This window comes from Mustela nivalis (assembly GCF_964662115.1).
Source record: "Mustela nivalis genome assembly, chromosome: 13".
In the NCBI taxonomy this organism is placed as follows: Eukaryota; Metazoa; Chordata; class Mammalia; order Carnivora; family Mustelidae; genus Mustela; species Mustela nivalis.
The window spans coordinates 7,029,736-7,042,200 of NC_139032.1; the positions used below are offsets into that span (position 1 = coordinate 7,029,736).

Consider the following 12,465-nt stretch of genomic DNA (forward strand, 5'->3'; position numbering starts at 1 on the left):
GAGCAAGCATGAGCAGGAGGGAGGAGCAGAGAGAGAGAGGGAGAAGCAGACTCCCTGCTGAGCAGGGAGCCCTTTGCAACACAGGGGTCGATCCCAGGACCCTGGGATCATGACCTGAGCTGAAGGCAGAGGCTTACTGAGCCACCCAGATGCCCCCAGGTGCGCCTGTTGAAGGACATTTTAATGTGACTTATAATATATCTTAAGTTGACCTATTAATAAGTAATGGTTTATATTGTATTTGCCAGGAGATAAAAGTTTAGAACAAGGATTGGCAGGTTGTTAGACATGACATTCTATGCTTCTAATAGACCACTAATACTCTGATTTGTGGGCTCAAGTCTCCAGACTGTCAGGGCTTTGGGGTAGGATCTCCCTCTGGAAAAAACAACCTACAGGTTATTATCAGTTAAACAGTCTTCTCTTTTAATAAAGCGTCCTTTAAAATATAGATACCTTCATTAGTAAGCAGGTCTTCATATTGTAATATAGTTTCCTTGTGAGTATAAAGGAAATTTAAAGAAAGGCATAGAAATTGTAGCACTGAGAAGAGACTGGCTTTTCCCCTGAGATACCCTTTTGTGGTTTTGTTTGGGTTTTTATTTGTTTGTTTGTTTTTTTAGCATTGGCATTTTTATATATTCAAATCAAACAATGTGGATAGGTAAGGTATTAGGAATTTCCACCAGTGTGTATCTTCAATATGTTTGATTGCTGTAGCAGGTTTTTATTTGGCCATATTGGTTAGCAGTTTGCATACATTCTAGTTCCCCAATATAAAGTGTACAGTTTGATAGTCAGGTTTAGTCCTACACCACTGTCACAATCAAGGAACAGAACATTTCATCATCCCCCCAAATTTGTTCCTCTCCTTTTTTTTTTTTTTTAAAGATTTTATTTATTTATTTGACAGGCTGAGATGACAAGTAGGCAGAGAGGCGGGCAGAGAGAGAGAGGGGGAAGCAGGCTCCTTTCTGAGCAGAGAGCCCAATGCAGGGCTAGATCCCAGGACCCTGAGATCATGACCTAAGCCAAAGGCAGAGGCTTTAACCCATTGAGCCACCCGCGCGCCCCATGTTTCTCTCCTTTTGTAGTTGATCTTCTACTCCATCCCTGGGCCTCTGGTGACCGCAGATCTGCATTGTATCCATTATTGTCTTGCCTTTTCTAGATTTTGCTCTACGTGGAATCACACAATATATAGCCTGGCTTAGTTTAGGTCACACTTAAATTGAGATTGGACATGAATCATTTAGAGTGGAACCTTCTCGTTGCTGAGTGTTGTTCACTGCATGGCCCTCCACACTTTGTTGAGTCTCTTTGGATTGTTTCTAGATTTTGGCTCTGCTGGAGAAAGTAGTTAAGTGCATTTAGGGCAAGTGTTTGGGCGTATGTTTTATTACACTCAGGTAGGCGAATAGGAGATTGTGGAATCCTATGATAAGGGCATGTATAATTTTATGAGTAGTTGCCAGTCTGTTTTCCAAAGCAGCTATGCCATTTTGCATCCCCGCTGGTAGGGTGGAAGGGTTCCAGCTGCTCCTTGTCCTTGCCAGTACCTGGGATTGACAGTGCTTTTAATTGTAGCTATCGTTCTGGTGACTATGTAGTGGGAACTCATTGTAGTCTTAATTTGTATGTCTCTAAAATGACTAATGATGGTGAGCTTCTTTTCATATGCTTATTGGCCATTTGCATATTGTTTTTGTTAATGTCCAACCATTTGCCTATTTTTTAAAATCATGTTGTTGTTGTTTTTTTTTCTCCTCCTTATTTAGTTCCTTTTAGATATTTACATATTCTGGGCACAAATCTTATCAGAAATATGTTTTGTGAACTTTTTTCTCATGTCCGTGGGCTTGCACTTTGATTTTCTTAAGTTTCTCCTTTCAAAGAACAAAAGTCTCATTAAGATGAAGTTCATTTATCAGGGGTTTTTTTTGCATTTTTTTTATGGAAGATGAAAAATTTTTTCTAACATAATGTCACTTAAATTGTCTCATGTTATCTTCTAGGAGTTTGTAATCTTATTTTTAGGTCTATAATACATTTTGAGTTAATTTTTATAGATGGTGTAAGATGAGTTTCATATCTTTCCACACAAGTATCCAGTTTTTCCAGCACCATTTGTTGAAAAGACTAATTTCTCCATTGAGTTACCTTGACATCTTTATTGAAATGGCCATATATGTATGGATGTATTTCTGTTCCATTTTTTAAGAAGATTTATTTATGTATTAGAGAGAGCGTGTACATGAGCAAGTCGGGGGGTGGGTGTGGCAGAGGGAGTGAATCCCAAATAGAGCCCTACTTGGGGCTTGATCTCATGATGTAATCTGAAGTCAACGGTCAGACGCTTCACCTACTGTGCCTCCCTCCCTCCAGTTTTTTTTACTACTATCTTTATGTGTACCCTACTGTCTTGATTGCTGTGGATTTAGAGTCTTAAAATTAGGTGATATATAATTTCTAACATTTCGTCTTGTGTTTCAGATTTGTTGTGATTATTTTAGATCCTTTGCATTTGGATATAAACTTTAGAATTAGCTTGTCTAAATCCACAAAGCCCTTCCTGGAATTTTGATTGCAATTATGTTGACTCTATGGATCAATTTCACAGAAAATAGTATTTTCGTTATATTGGGTATGATGATCCATAAACATGATAGATCTCTTTTTTAGGTCTTTAATTTCTCTTACTTATGATTTCTAATCTTTCAGTTTTCTTCATATAGTTTTTGTTAAGTTTATCACCAAGTAGATCATATATCTGATACTATTGTAAATAATATATGTTGTAAATTTCGGTAGTATTGAAATACAATATGGCTGGTATAGAAATATATTTGACTTTTTAGATATTGACCTTGCAACCTCGTAATGTTACTAAATATACCTACTATTCCTAATAACTTAAAAAAAAAACAAAACGCCTTGGGATTTTTTGCATAGATGATCATGTTGTCTGCAAACAAAGATGGTTTTACTTCTTTTCTGATTTGTCTGCTTTTTATTCATCTTTCTTGCCTTATTGCATTGATTATGACCTACAGTGTTGGATCAAAATGGTATGGGAGGCTATCCTTGTGCTCTTCCTGATCTTAGAAATACAACATTTCGTCTTTCACCATTAAGTTTACTATTGGCTCTAGGTTCTTTGTGGATACCCTTAATTAAATTGAGGATGTTCCTTTCTATTGCCTGTTTGCTGGGAGTTTTTATTTATGAGTGAATGTTAAATCCAGATGATCCTACGCTTTTTAAGTCTGTTAACCTGGTAAATTACCATGATTGATATTCTAATGATAAAGCAACTTTGAATTCTGGAATAAGTCTGATTTTGTCATGATTCATGACATATATCTATATGTCACGAGGTTTGATTTGTCAGCATTTTTTAACAGATATTTTTGTGTCTTTTTTCCTGAGGAATATCGATAGTAGTTAAATTTCCTTGTTTTTGTCATTTAAAAAAAATCAGGATAATCTTAGCCTTGTAAAATGAGTTAGGGAATGTTTCCCTGTCTTTTATTTTTGGGAATAGTAAACACCAACTGCCTTATGATTTGGGAAATACTGAAATTCACTTTTGTAACTCTAACAACCTAATTCTTGTTACTGAAATAAGAAATGTTCAGTATAGGAAAAGGCCATGTTCTTCCTTTCAGATATTCTCCAAATGGTTACTTGCCACTAAAACCAAAATAAAGCAAAAACCAAAATAGCAGGTATGCTAATATAGGTGTTTGTAAAACTTAATATGCAAATTAAAAATTTAATAACTTGGATGTGAGTTTAATATCAATAAACCATATATATGATATATATCCATAGAGATGTTAATGCTTGTGTTAATTTTTGTTCATAAAACATTCTGTGATGTCCCTTGAACATTCTCTGTAGGTGGTGCTTTGTTTATACTTCTGCTTCTTACCAGACTTGTCAATGGTAATTGTTCTGTTACCACAAATGTAAAAGAAACTTTGCTGTAGCAGAATATTATTCTGATTGTACTTCTTCCTAACAAGAACCTGGTCCTCGAGAGTGTAGTAGTTCTTACGTCATGTGTTTTTAGATGAGAAGACTGGCAGATGCATTCCACTTTCTTAGTCCTCACTAGTGTTGCCTTTACTGAATGGCTCTTTACATGCCGGTGTTAAAACTATTCTGTCTTCACCCCAAGTGTGTCCTTCGAGTCCTTTGAACTTTAGGGTCATGATGACAGATGCTTTTCCTGACAAACACAGTATCTGTTAAAATGGTTTCAGAGGATTGGGTTATTGGATCAAATAAATAAAAATGATGAACTGTAACATTTAATAAAGAAACACAAAACTCAATTTATGTTTTCATACCATGAAAATAGTTATTCTCTTACGTACTTTCAAGAACATCAAAGTATAAACTTTGCTGTAAGATTTTAAAAACATTTGCTGCATGTGTCTTGTGATCCGACTCAGACTGTAACTGCTCCCCAGCCCCCCAACTCAGGAGAAGCTCTTTGACCTGTAAATCACCTAGTGTATTCTTGATTTTGTAAATATTTTACATTTCATCGAATAATGGGATTCCAAAACTACCAGGAAAGTTTAAATTATATGAAAGAGAATTTCATAAGGTGCTTAAATAGATCCTTTTTTATTTTTCCTCTCATAGCAATCATGAACTTGAAATTTCTCTCCTGTGTAAATTTGCTAAATGCTTACCTTGCAGTAAATACCACCTACATAATGACATAAGATATAAGAATCAGTAGCTATAAACTAAATCATTAAGCATATTGTTGATACTTGGCATGATTATATTTTAGGCAGTATCTCGCCCCATGAGTTGTATTTATATTTATGTACTGTGTGGAGTGACATAAAAAGCTGAGTTACAAATGACTCTTAAAGGCAGCAGTGGGACTGTTACTGTGTAACACATATTTTAAATGAATTTTAGTGAAAGCAAGGAAATAAGAAAAAAATAGTCTCAGGGATGGGTGTCAGAACTCACTGGGAAATGCCGGATTTTGTCGATTGCAGCGACCTGTCATTGTACAAGAGCAATCATTCTGTGGGGACATTAACTACATCAGAATGAGAATGCAGTAGAAATAGTGGAAGGCATTTGTAGTTTAGCTCTCTGTTGCTCATATAGTAAAAATATGTTGCCCGTTAGGAAATGGGCTAGGTAATGCCCAAGTATCATCCTTTCTCACTATAGAAACAGAAGTTCGTGTATTTGGAAATGGCAACAAAATAGTGAGCAATGTCTCGGAGCTTTTTTGGATAGTGGACTAGCTGCTATCATATTGTAATGTAATTAGTGGTATCCTGTTTGAAGACTTTTTTTTTTTTTTTTTTAGCCCCTAATAATCCTCTTAAACTTGGGAAGCTGAGAGGTTAGGTGCTAGCTCTGTGAAATCCTGCTTTAGTTAAGATGTACAGAGAATGAGATGAATAACATGAATAAACAACAGCTTTGGTTTATTAGTTTCAAGCTTCATGCTAAGAAAAGTAAAATTGGACGCTAAACATTGTAATGTTATGTTTTCAGAAGTTTTGCTTACCCTGCTTGGTGAGTGTGTAAGCTAGAGGAAGAATGGGTGGGTGACTGTAAGAGTGATAACTGTTTCATTGAACAAGGGCTTTTTTTCTAAGAGTATTACATTTATGCTACGGCACTGTTAAGATTCTTCTTTTTCACGGATGTGTCCACTGAGGTATAAGAATATTTGTGTTGATTTCAAACCCTTTAGTCTTTAAGTTGCTGAGATGCTGATCTCACGTGTCTCATTATGGGAAAATTTGGCATTTTAGTATAATATAATTTCACGTTAGTATCTGAGAGGTACCTTTGGGATTTGCTCAGCCCCTGCCTTCCATGGTCCAGTTTGTCAGAGATCCCATGACAAAGCTGGTTCGCGCATTCATATCTGAGACGGGCGTAAGCCAGAATCATGACAGAAGGCAAGAGGGATGCCCCAGACCAAGGTCCTTAGATATATAATCATCTTTTAAAAATGAGAACTTCTTGGGGTACCTGGGTGGCTCAGAGGGTTAAGCTTCTGCCTTAGCTCAGGTCATGATCTCGGGGTCTTGGGATCGAGCCCCCCACATCGGGCTCTCTGCTCAGCAGGGAGCCTGCTTCCTCCTCTCTCTCTGCCTGCCTCTCTGCCTACTTGTGATCTCTGCCTGTCAAATAAATAAATAAAATCTTAAAAAAAAAATAAAAGCAACACGTGTTTTATAGAGAGGAAAGGAACTAATACCCATATCTCACCACCCGTGGAGAACATAGATTTTACCTTCTTTAGGTAATAATACTTAAAATATAAAATTGTTTTAGGGTCATTAGTGGAAGACCCTCTCTTTTACAGATGCTTTTCTATCAAAATGTCCCTAATCTGAGTAGAATAGGTCAGAAGGTAGAAGGATGAGATGGTGGATAATTAAATGGGGCTGAAATGGCTCTTTAGGAGAAGATTCAGAGGGAAAAGAATCCCTGTCATGTTACTGAAGCGTCGACTGAGAAGGGAGACACAAATGCGCGACCCTCGTGAGCCCGTCTGTGGACCCGTAAAGTTTTATAAATCAAGAGTGTCTTTAACCACGTCACATATCGTTTGCACTTACCACTTATAATTTGAAAAATATATTTTGGTTCTGGTGGCCTTTTGGTTAGCTTTTTGCACCCAAATGAAAAACGGTGTCTTCAGAAGAGAGGATAGTCCAGTAAGGTTGCCAGCTCTGTGGCTCTAAATTCTTTATTCTCCAAATTCAGTCCGCGGGCTCTGGTCCTGGAACTTCCCAGGTGTGTTTTTCACTTTTCACAGAGGTGATTGGGTTAGAAATCATTCCTGGCTATCTGAGTGAGAACCCTTTGGTAACATGCCTTTTGATTCTACGATAAGTGGATGAAATGTGTTGCATAAATCATGTCACAGCAAACAATTGTCACCTGGCACTAGAGCCTGATGAAATTTAAAAATGTTGGCGTCTTGCCTGTAGTGTTCAGCTACAGTTCTATAGAAAGTCTTTCTGTACAGATTGAAGCAGTGCTTGGTAATGCAAGATTTATCTCTTAAGTGAAAGGGCTTGTATGAGTTTATTACAGGGATCCCTGCCCTGAGCTCCCAAGACATACCTAGCAAGGCTTTGTTTTAATTTTTCATTGCTCTTCCTTTGGCGCATTTGTAAGAAAATGGAAGAGACCTTCAGCTTGCAAAACCCTTAGTCTTTATGAAGTTCACCCTCTCCTGCAGGGCAGGGCTGCTTTCAAAAGTAGTCCTAGCCCAAATTTGGGCCTTAAGATACTGCTTGTATTTGTGGTGAATGATTCCCTGTCAGACCTCGTCTTCTCTTTAACCTGTTCTGGAAAGTTCTACATGCACCCTTGCTTATAGTCAGTTTACTGATATCCAGCCTTTGCTTCCAGAACGCTGAAGGTCTACTCAGCACGTGCACCATAGAGGCAATGAACCTATATGCTTTGACTCTGGAAGAAATATAGCTACAGGGCTTTTCCTTCACACTGGGCCATACTTTCTTTCTAAAAATGTTTGATTTTGGCATTTCCAATCCTGAAAACTTGTGTCACTGATAGGACAGCTGTAAAGTTTTTGATGTCTTTGGACTTCAAACAGATACATACACCATTAAAAACAACAACCCTGTCCTTCCTACCTCTCGTCCCTGGTAGGTTCCCTCTCCACAGACAACGATTTTCCTACTTTTGATCTGATCTGATTCTTGGTGTGTGTCTTGTAACTATGTGGATTTATTGTGTGTGCACACAAACACTGGGTGGGCATGCATTTTAATTGTGTGTTACTGGTGTTATCCTCTAGACATCATTTATTTTGTCTCCAGCACTGATTTAAAGATCTGCTGTGTCATTGGGTATACCTCTTGATTGCTTCTAACCACTGCCTAGGATGCTGTAGGAAGTATTTGCTTATTTTATTTATCTTACGTGTTGGGCATCTAGATTACAGTGCCTTTTCATGATGGACTCTATCTTTTTGGGCTGTCTCTTGGACTCCACACAACTTAAATTCCAGCTACATTAATTCTTGTCTGAAGACAGTGTACTCTTTATAATTCCATGGTTTTGTGCATATTTCCAGTCTTTCAACGACTACTTCCTTACCCTGTGAGACTTGACTCCTATCTTTTTTCCTTGGTGGAGGCTGCAGCAGTTCCTGCTTCCTAGAGCTAGTTAGTCCCTCTGTACTCTGCTCATACACTTCCTTTCATCTTGGTAATCGAGAAGCTGGTATTTCTGCCTAAAAGTCGATTTTCCCTCTGGATTTTTTGAAGGCGGGGACCACATCTTAGATATCTTTGTGCCCTTTGCTTTTGTGTGGTGAATCGCATACTTTTGGCACGCAGTGACACACTAATTGAGTAAATGAAATGTGCGTAGGTTCTCCCACGTGAAATACTGCCAGTACGAGCACAGATGATTCTCATATGTAAGCATAGGTTGGAACATACACACCGAGGTAGTATTAGAGTAGTGTTCAGGAGGCTGAATCTCGAAACGAGTTGAGGTTTGGGACAATAAGGACCACAACATGTTAGGTTCAGGCCGTAACATGTTCAGAAGTAAAATCAAGAAAAAGCATAAACTGCTGCTCGGGGCAGATGGCATAATACTGGATGTTGGAACAAAGGCAGATCTGTGGAGCTCCTGGTTTGGTTTCAACTTCTCTATGGAAGAAAATGATATTCAAATTCGGTAAAGGAGACTCATGGTGGTAGCAAGGGGGTTCAAGTCCAAGGAAGGCGGGGCCGTGGGGAGGGGCCGTGGGGAGGGGCCGTGGGGAGAAAGCGCTGGGAGCCTTGGTTTGCTTGTCTCGCAACAGTTAGGATCAGGATCAGCCGTGCTGAAGGACTAGCTCGCGCATACTGTTTTTATTTCCAGAAAAGAGGGGTCACGGCAGATTTCTGCAACACTAAGATTATGGGTTTCTTATCTATTCTGGGACAGTTCTTTAACTCACTATTAGACACTTTGTGAACACTGTCGTAGAAAAGAAGTAATCCTCTGGAGACCACATGGGTTCACTTGGAATGTGTCACGTGACGATTGTGTCACTTTTTTACTGTCTGGGTGGAGTAAGTTGGTTTTGCAAGGGTTTGGCCAGTGTGTCACAGATGGTGTTTGGGAGATAGATGGTCAAATTAGGGGCTGTTTTATGAGGACTGGCAGATTCATAGACGGTTGAAAAAATTTGATGGGAGGATTGATGTCAGCTAGGAGAGAGGTGTTTCTTGTGATGCGATCCGGCTCTCTCTTTCACTTTGTCCTCGCAATCATTTTTATCACCAATTTCGATGAAATGGGCCCATCACATTTGCATATCACATAAAGCTGAGCACCATAGCTAACAGTTTGGGTGAGGGAATCAGGACTAAAAAGCTTAGCCATCTGAAATGACTGGCTGAAACTCAAATGGTCTATAGCAGCGGTTAACGTAAAAGATCTGGATGTAGGTCTGTCAAATTAGCACGCTTGTTGAGAATCAAGTAGACGTGTTTTGAGAGCATTTCATATGAAGAAGACCTGAGAATTTGTGCTCTGTTACTGTTACTGTCCCAGGTATAAACTGTTGTCTTAGTACGAGTGCAGTGTGTGGAGTGAAGAAGGTTCGGTCTCTGCTGGTGAGAAAATACCATTATATTCATTACAGCTTCCAGGTTCCAGGATATATCTGGGTACTCTGTCATAAAAGGAATATTTCAATGAATCAGCATGGTTTCCTTATTAAAATGTGTGTGTGTGTGTGGAGTGAGGAATCAGCAGAATAATAGGTATTTTCAAGTATTTAAGGGCTGAAAAAGGACTTTGCCTCGTTGCCTATTTGTTTAGCTTTTAAAAGAAAGGAATCAGGTACCCGGTGTGGGGCTGGAAATTGGGCCAGGCATCGGTGACACAGTAGTGACTAAGAACAAAAAGTGGCCTCATCTTGATCTTTTGTGTCACTGACAGTCCGGGGGGCGGGGGGGGGGGAGTCGGACATGAAACACCCAGTGACATGAGTGAATGTAAATTACAGCCACGGGTGGCGACAGCGGGGACGGTCGGTTTGGTCGGTGCGCTGGCTGCTGTCCGGCGACAGTCGGTTTGGTCGGTGCACTGGCTGCTGTCCGGCGACAGTCGGTTTGGTCGGTGCGCTGGCTGCTGTCCGGCGACAGTCGGTTTGGTCGGTGCACTGGCTGCTGTCCGGCGACAGTCGGTTTGGTCGGTGCGCTGGCTGCTGTCCGGCGACAGTCGGTTTGGTCGGTGCACTGGCTGCTGTCCGCAGGAAGTGAGGCGGGCGACCAGGAGGCGTGGCCCTGAGGTTGGCGAGAGGCGCACCGGGATCCCCGAGGAAGGAGCCTGTCCAGGGTGCGCCCACACCTGAAAAGGGAGAACAGTGGAGGACACTCGGCCTCTGGAGATTTTGGCAGGAAGTTTATTCTGTGTCTAGGAACAGCGAAAAAGCATCCGCTGGTCTTATCTGGAAGATCGATTTAAATTTGGAATGGTGTCTGTGGGCAGTGCACGGGTTTGCGGCCGGAGAGGATGCCCTAAAGCACCTGAGGAAGGACCGCAGGCCACGGTCGCGGAGTCGCGCTGTAGGAGTCCGGACCGTCCAAAAGGGGAATTCAGCAGTGGGCGGCGGGAGAGAGCCCTCTGCTTGCGGATGGAAGATGTGGGTACGGAGCCCGTTTTTGCCACTTACAGGTTTGGTGGCTTTCTGTCCCTCAAGTAACTGCACAACTTTTTGCTCACAACTTTTTGACTGGATTAGATGATTCTTGTAAATGACTTACCGACTGTAAGGTGTTGCATAAAATGGAAGAGCTGAGAAAAAAAAAATCATCAGTAATTGGTCTTATTGGACGGGGCGATCTAGTAATAGAATGGAGTTCCTGAAATGGTTCCTAGTCTGATTACTTGGAAGTGTTTCAGATCTTTATCATCGTTGGGGCACCTGGGCGGCTCAGTCACTTAGGTGTCCAACTCTTGATTTCTGCTCAGGTCATGATATCAGGGTCGTGAGATGGAGCCCTGGGTCAGGTTCTGTTCTCAGTAGGGAGTCTGTCCCTCTGCACCCCCCTTCCCCAGCACTCCTTATCATACTCTCTCTCTCAAATAAATCTTTAAACAAATATTTTTATCATTGTACCTTCAGATCCCTATTCTCCTGCCCATTGTCTTGAAACAATCCTTGACCTGTTAAGTCCGAAAATTTATGATGACTTCGTACTTTTTGACTTTCTAGTAGCAGTCAAGTTGCTGGGTTTGATTTGAGGTCGCTTGTGACCTCAAAAGCAAGAAGTGGCTTTAACGAGTCTTGTAGCAGAATCCTAAAGCAAAAAATTAGAAAGTATAAAGAATTTCTAAAGCTATCTTTGGTGAGGTAGTACTTGTGTCTATTAAATTATATTCAGGTACACAGAGATATAGATACATTTCTGTGCTAGAGTGTTGCCTGTGTATAGGGTGTGTGTGTGTGTGTGTGTGTGTGTGTGTGTGTGTGTCCATGCAGATACAAAGAAGATCTTGTGAGCATAAACATGCCATTAGTTTTTGAAGTGCTTCAATTTTAAACCCACAGTAACACAAATCAGGGTAAAATATAGCTCTCTTTTTGGAGACAGCCAGGAGAGAATAGTATTACTAATAACTCATTGAAGGGCGTATGCATTGGTAACATGTTACGTATGCACACATTTATGCACTGAAGTCCATTTGACAAATATTCAATGAGTACCTAAGATGTTTATTTGCCTTGCTCTAACCTGCATTTTTATTAAGCTTATTTACATATGTTACCACTAATCTCAAAAATTTGTGTCTTAGTAAAATATGACATGCCCTTTTGCAGGAAACTAAGGCAAAAGGCCAGGATGTGACTATCACTTAAAATTTTAAACTTACGCAATCTTCTGGCATAATCCCCAAGACAGCTTCAACCTTAGCGTTCTGCACATTTAATCAAGTGCTAAATGTTGTTGTCCTTGAGTATTTTGTTCCTTTGATGGTTATAAGAACCACTCTGATCTGCATATATTACCAATGGTGTATGACTCCTGCTGTTTCTTACTATTTGAGAAGTTTATATGCAGAGGGGAATGCTGCTGTCCATTCTTGTTCTCTAACACCTTTTCTTTAGGGAACGAGGAATAATAATTGCTGAAAACCAATGGCATCTTAGGGGTGTTATGCTTTGGAAGTTGCTTCTGGATCCATAGCTCAGTCGAAGACACGTCTGAGTGGGAAGTCAGATCTTCCCGCAGACTTCCCTTTCTACTTATAATGACAGTAATGGATGGACCAGACACTATGCTGAGGATGTTACCCGTACTGTTACTTCATCTTTCCACCAACCCTGTGAAGTGTGGGTATTGTTATTCGAGTGTTACGGACGAAGCTGCTGGGCTTCTGTGAGGCTCAGTCACGGGCCGGGTTCCATCCCCAGTCACT

General features: G+C 40.4%; 1 protein-coding gene across 20 annotated transcripts in view; it reads left to right on the forward strand.

Annotated features, from left to right (window-relative positions):
• The window catches only part of RFX3 (regulatory factor X3), a 440,711-nt gene that overhangs the window by 212,365 nt on the left and 215,881 nt on the right, over window positions 1–12,465 (forward strand). The window contains exon 1 of one of the 20 annotated variants that reach the window (XM_082694411.1): window positions 141–159. The exons of the other annotated variants lie outside the window; for them this stretch is intronic. Within the exon in view, the coding sequence (XP_082550537.1) occupies window positions 150–159 (10 nt within the window). The 5' untranslated portion in view covers window positions 141–149. Of the gene's footprint in view, window positions 1–140; window positions 160–12,465 lie in introns of those variants that run through there. 20 annotated transcript variants of the gene reach the window in all.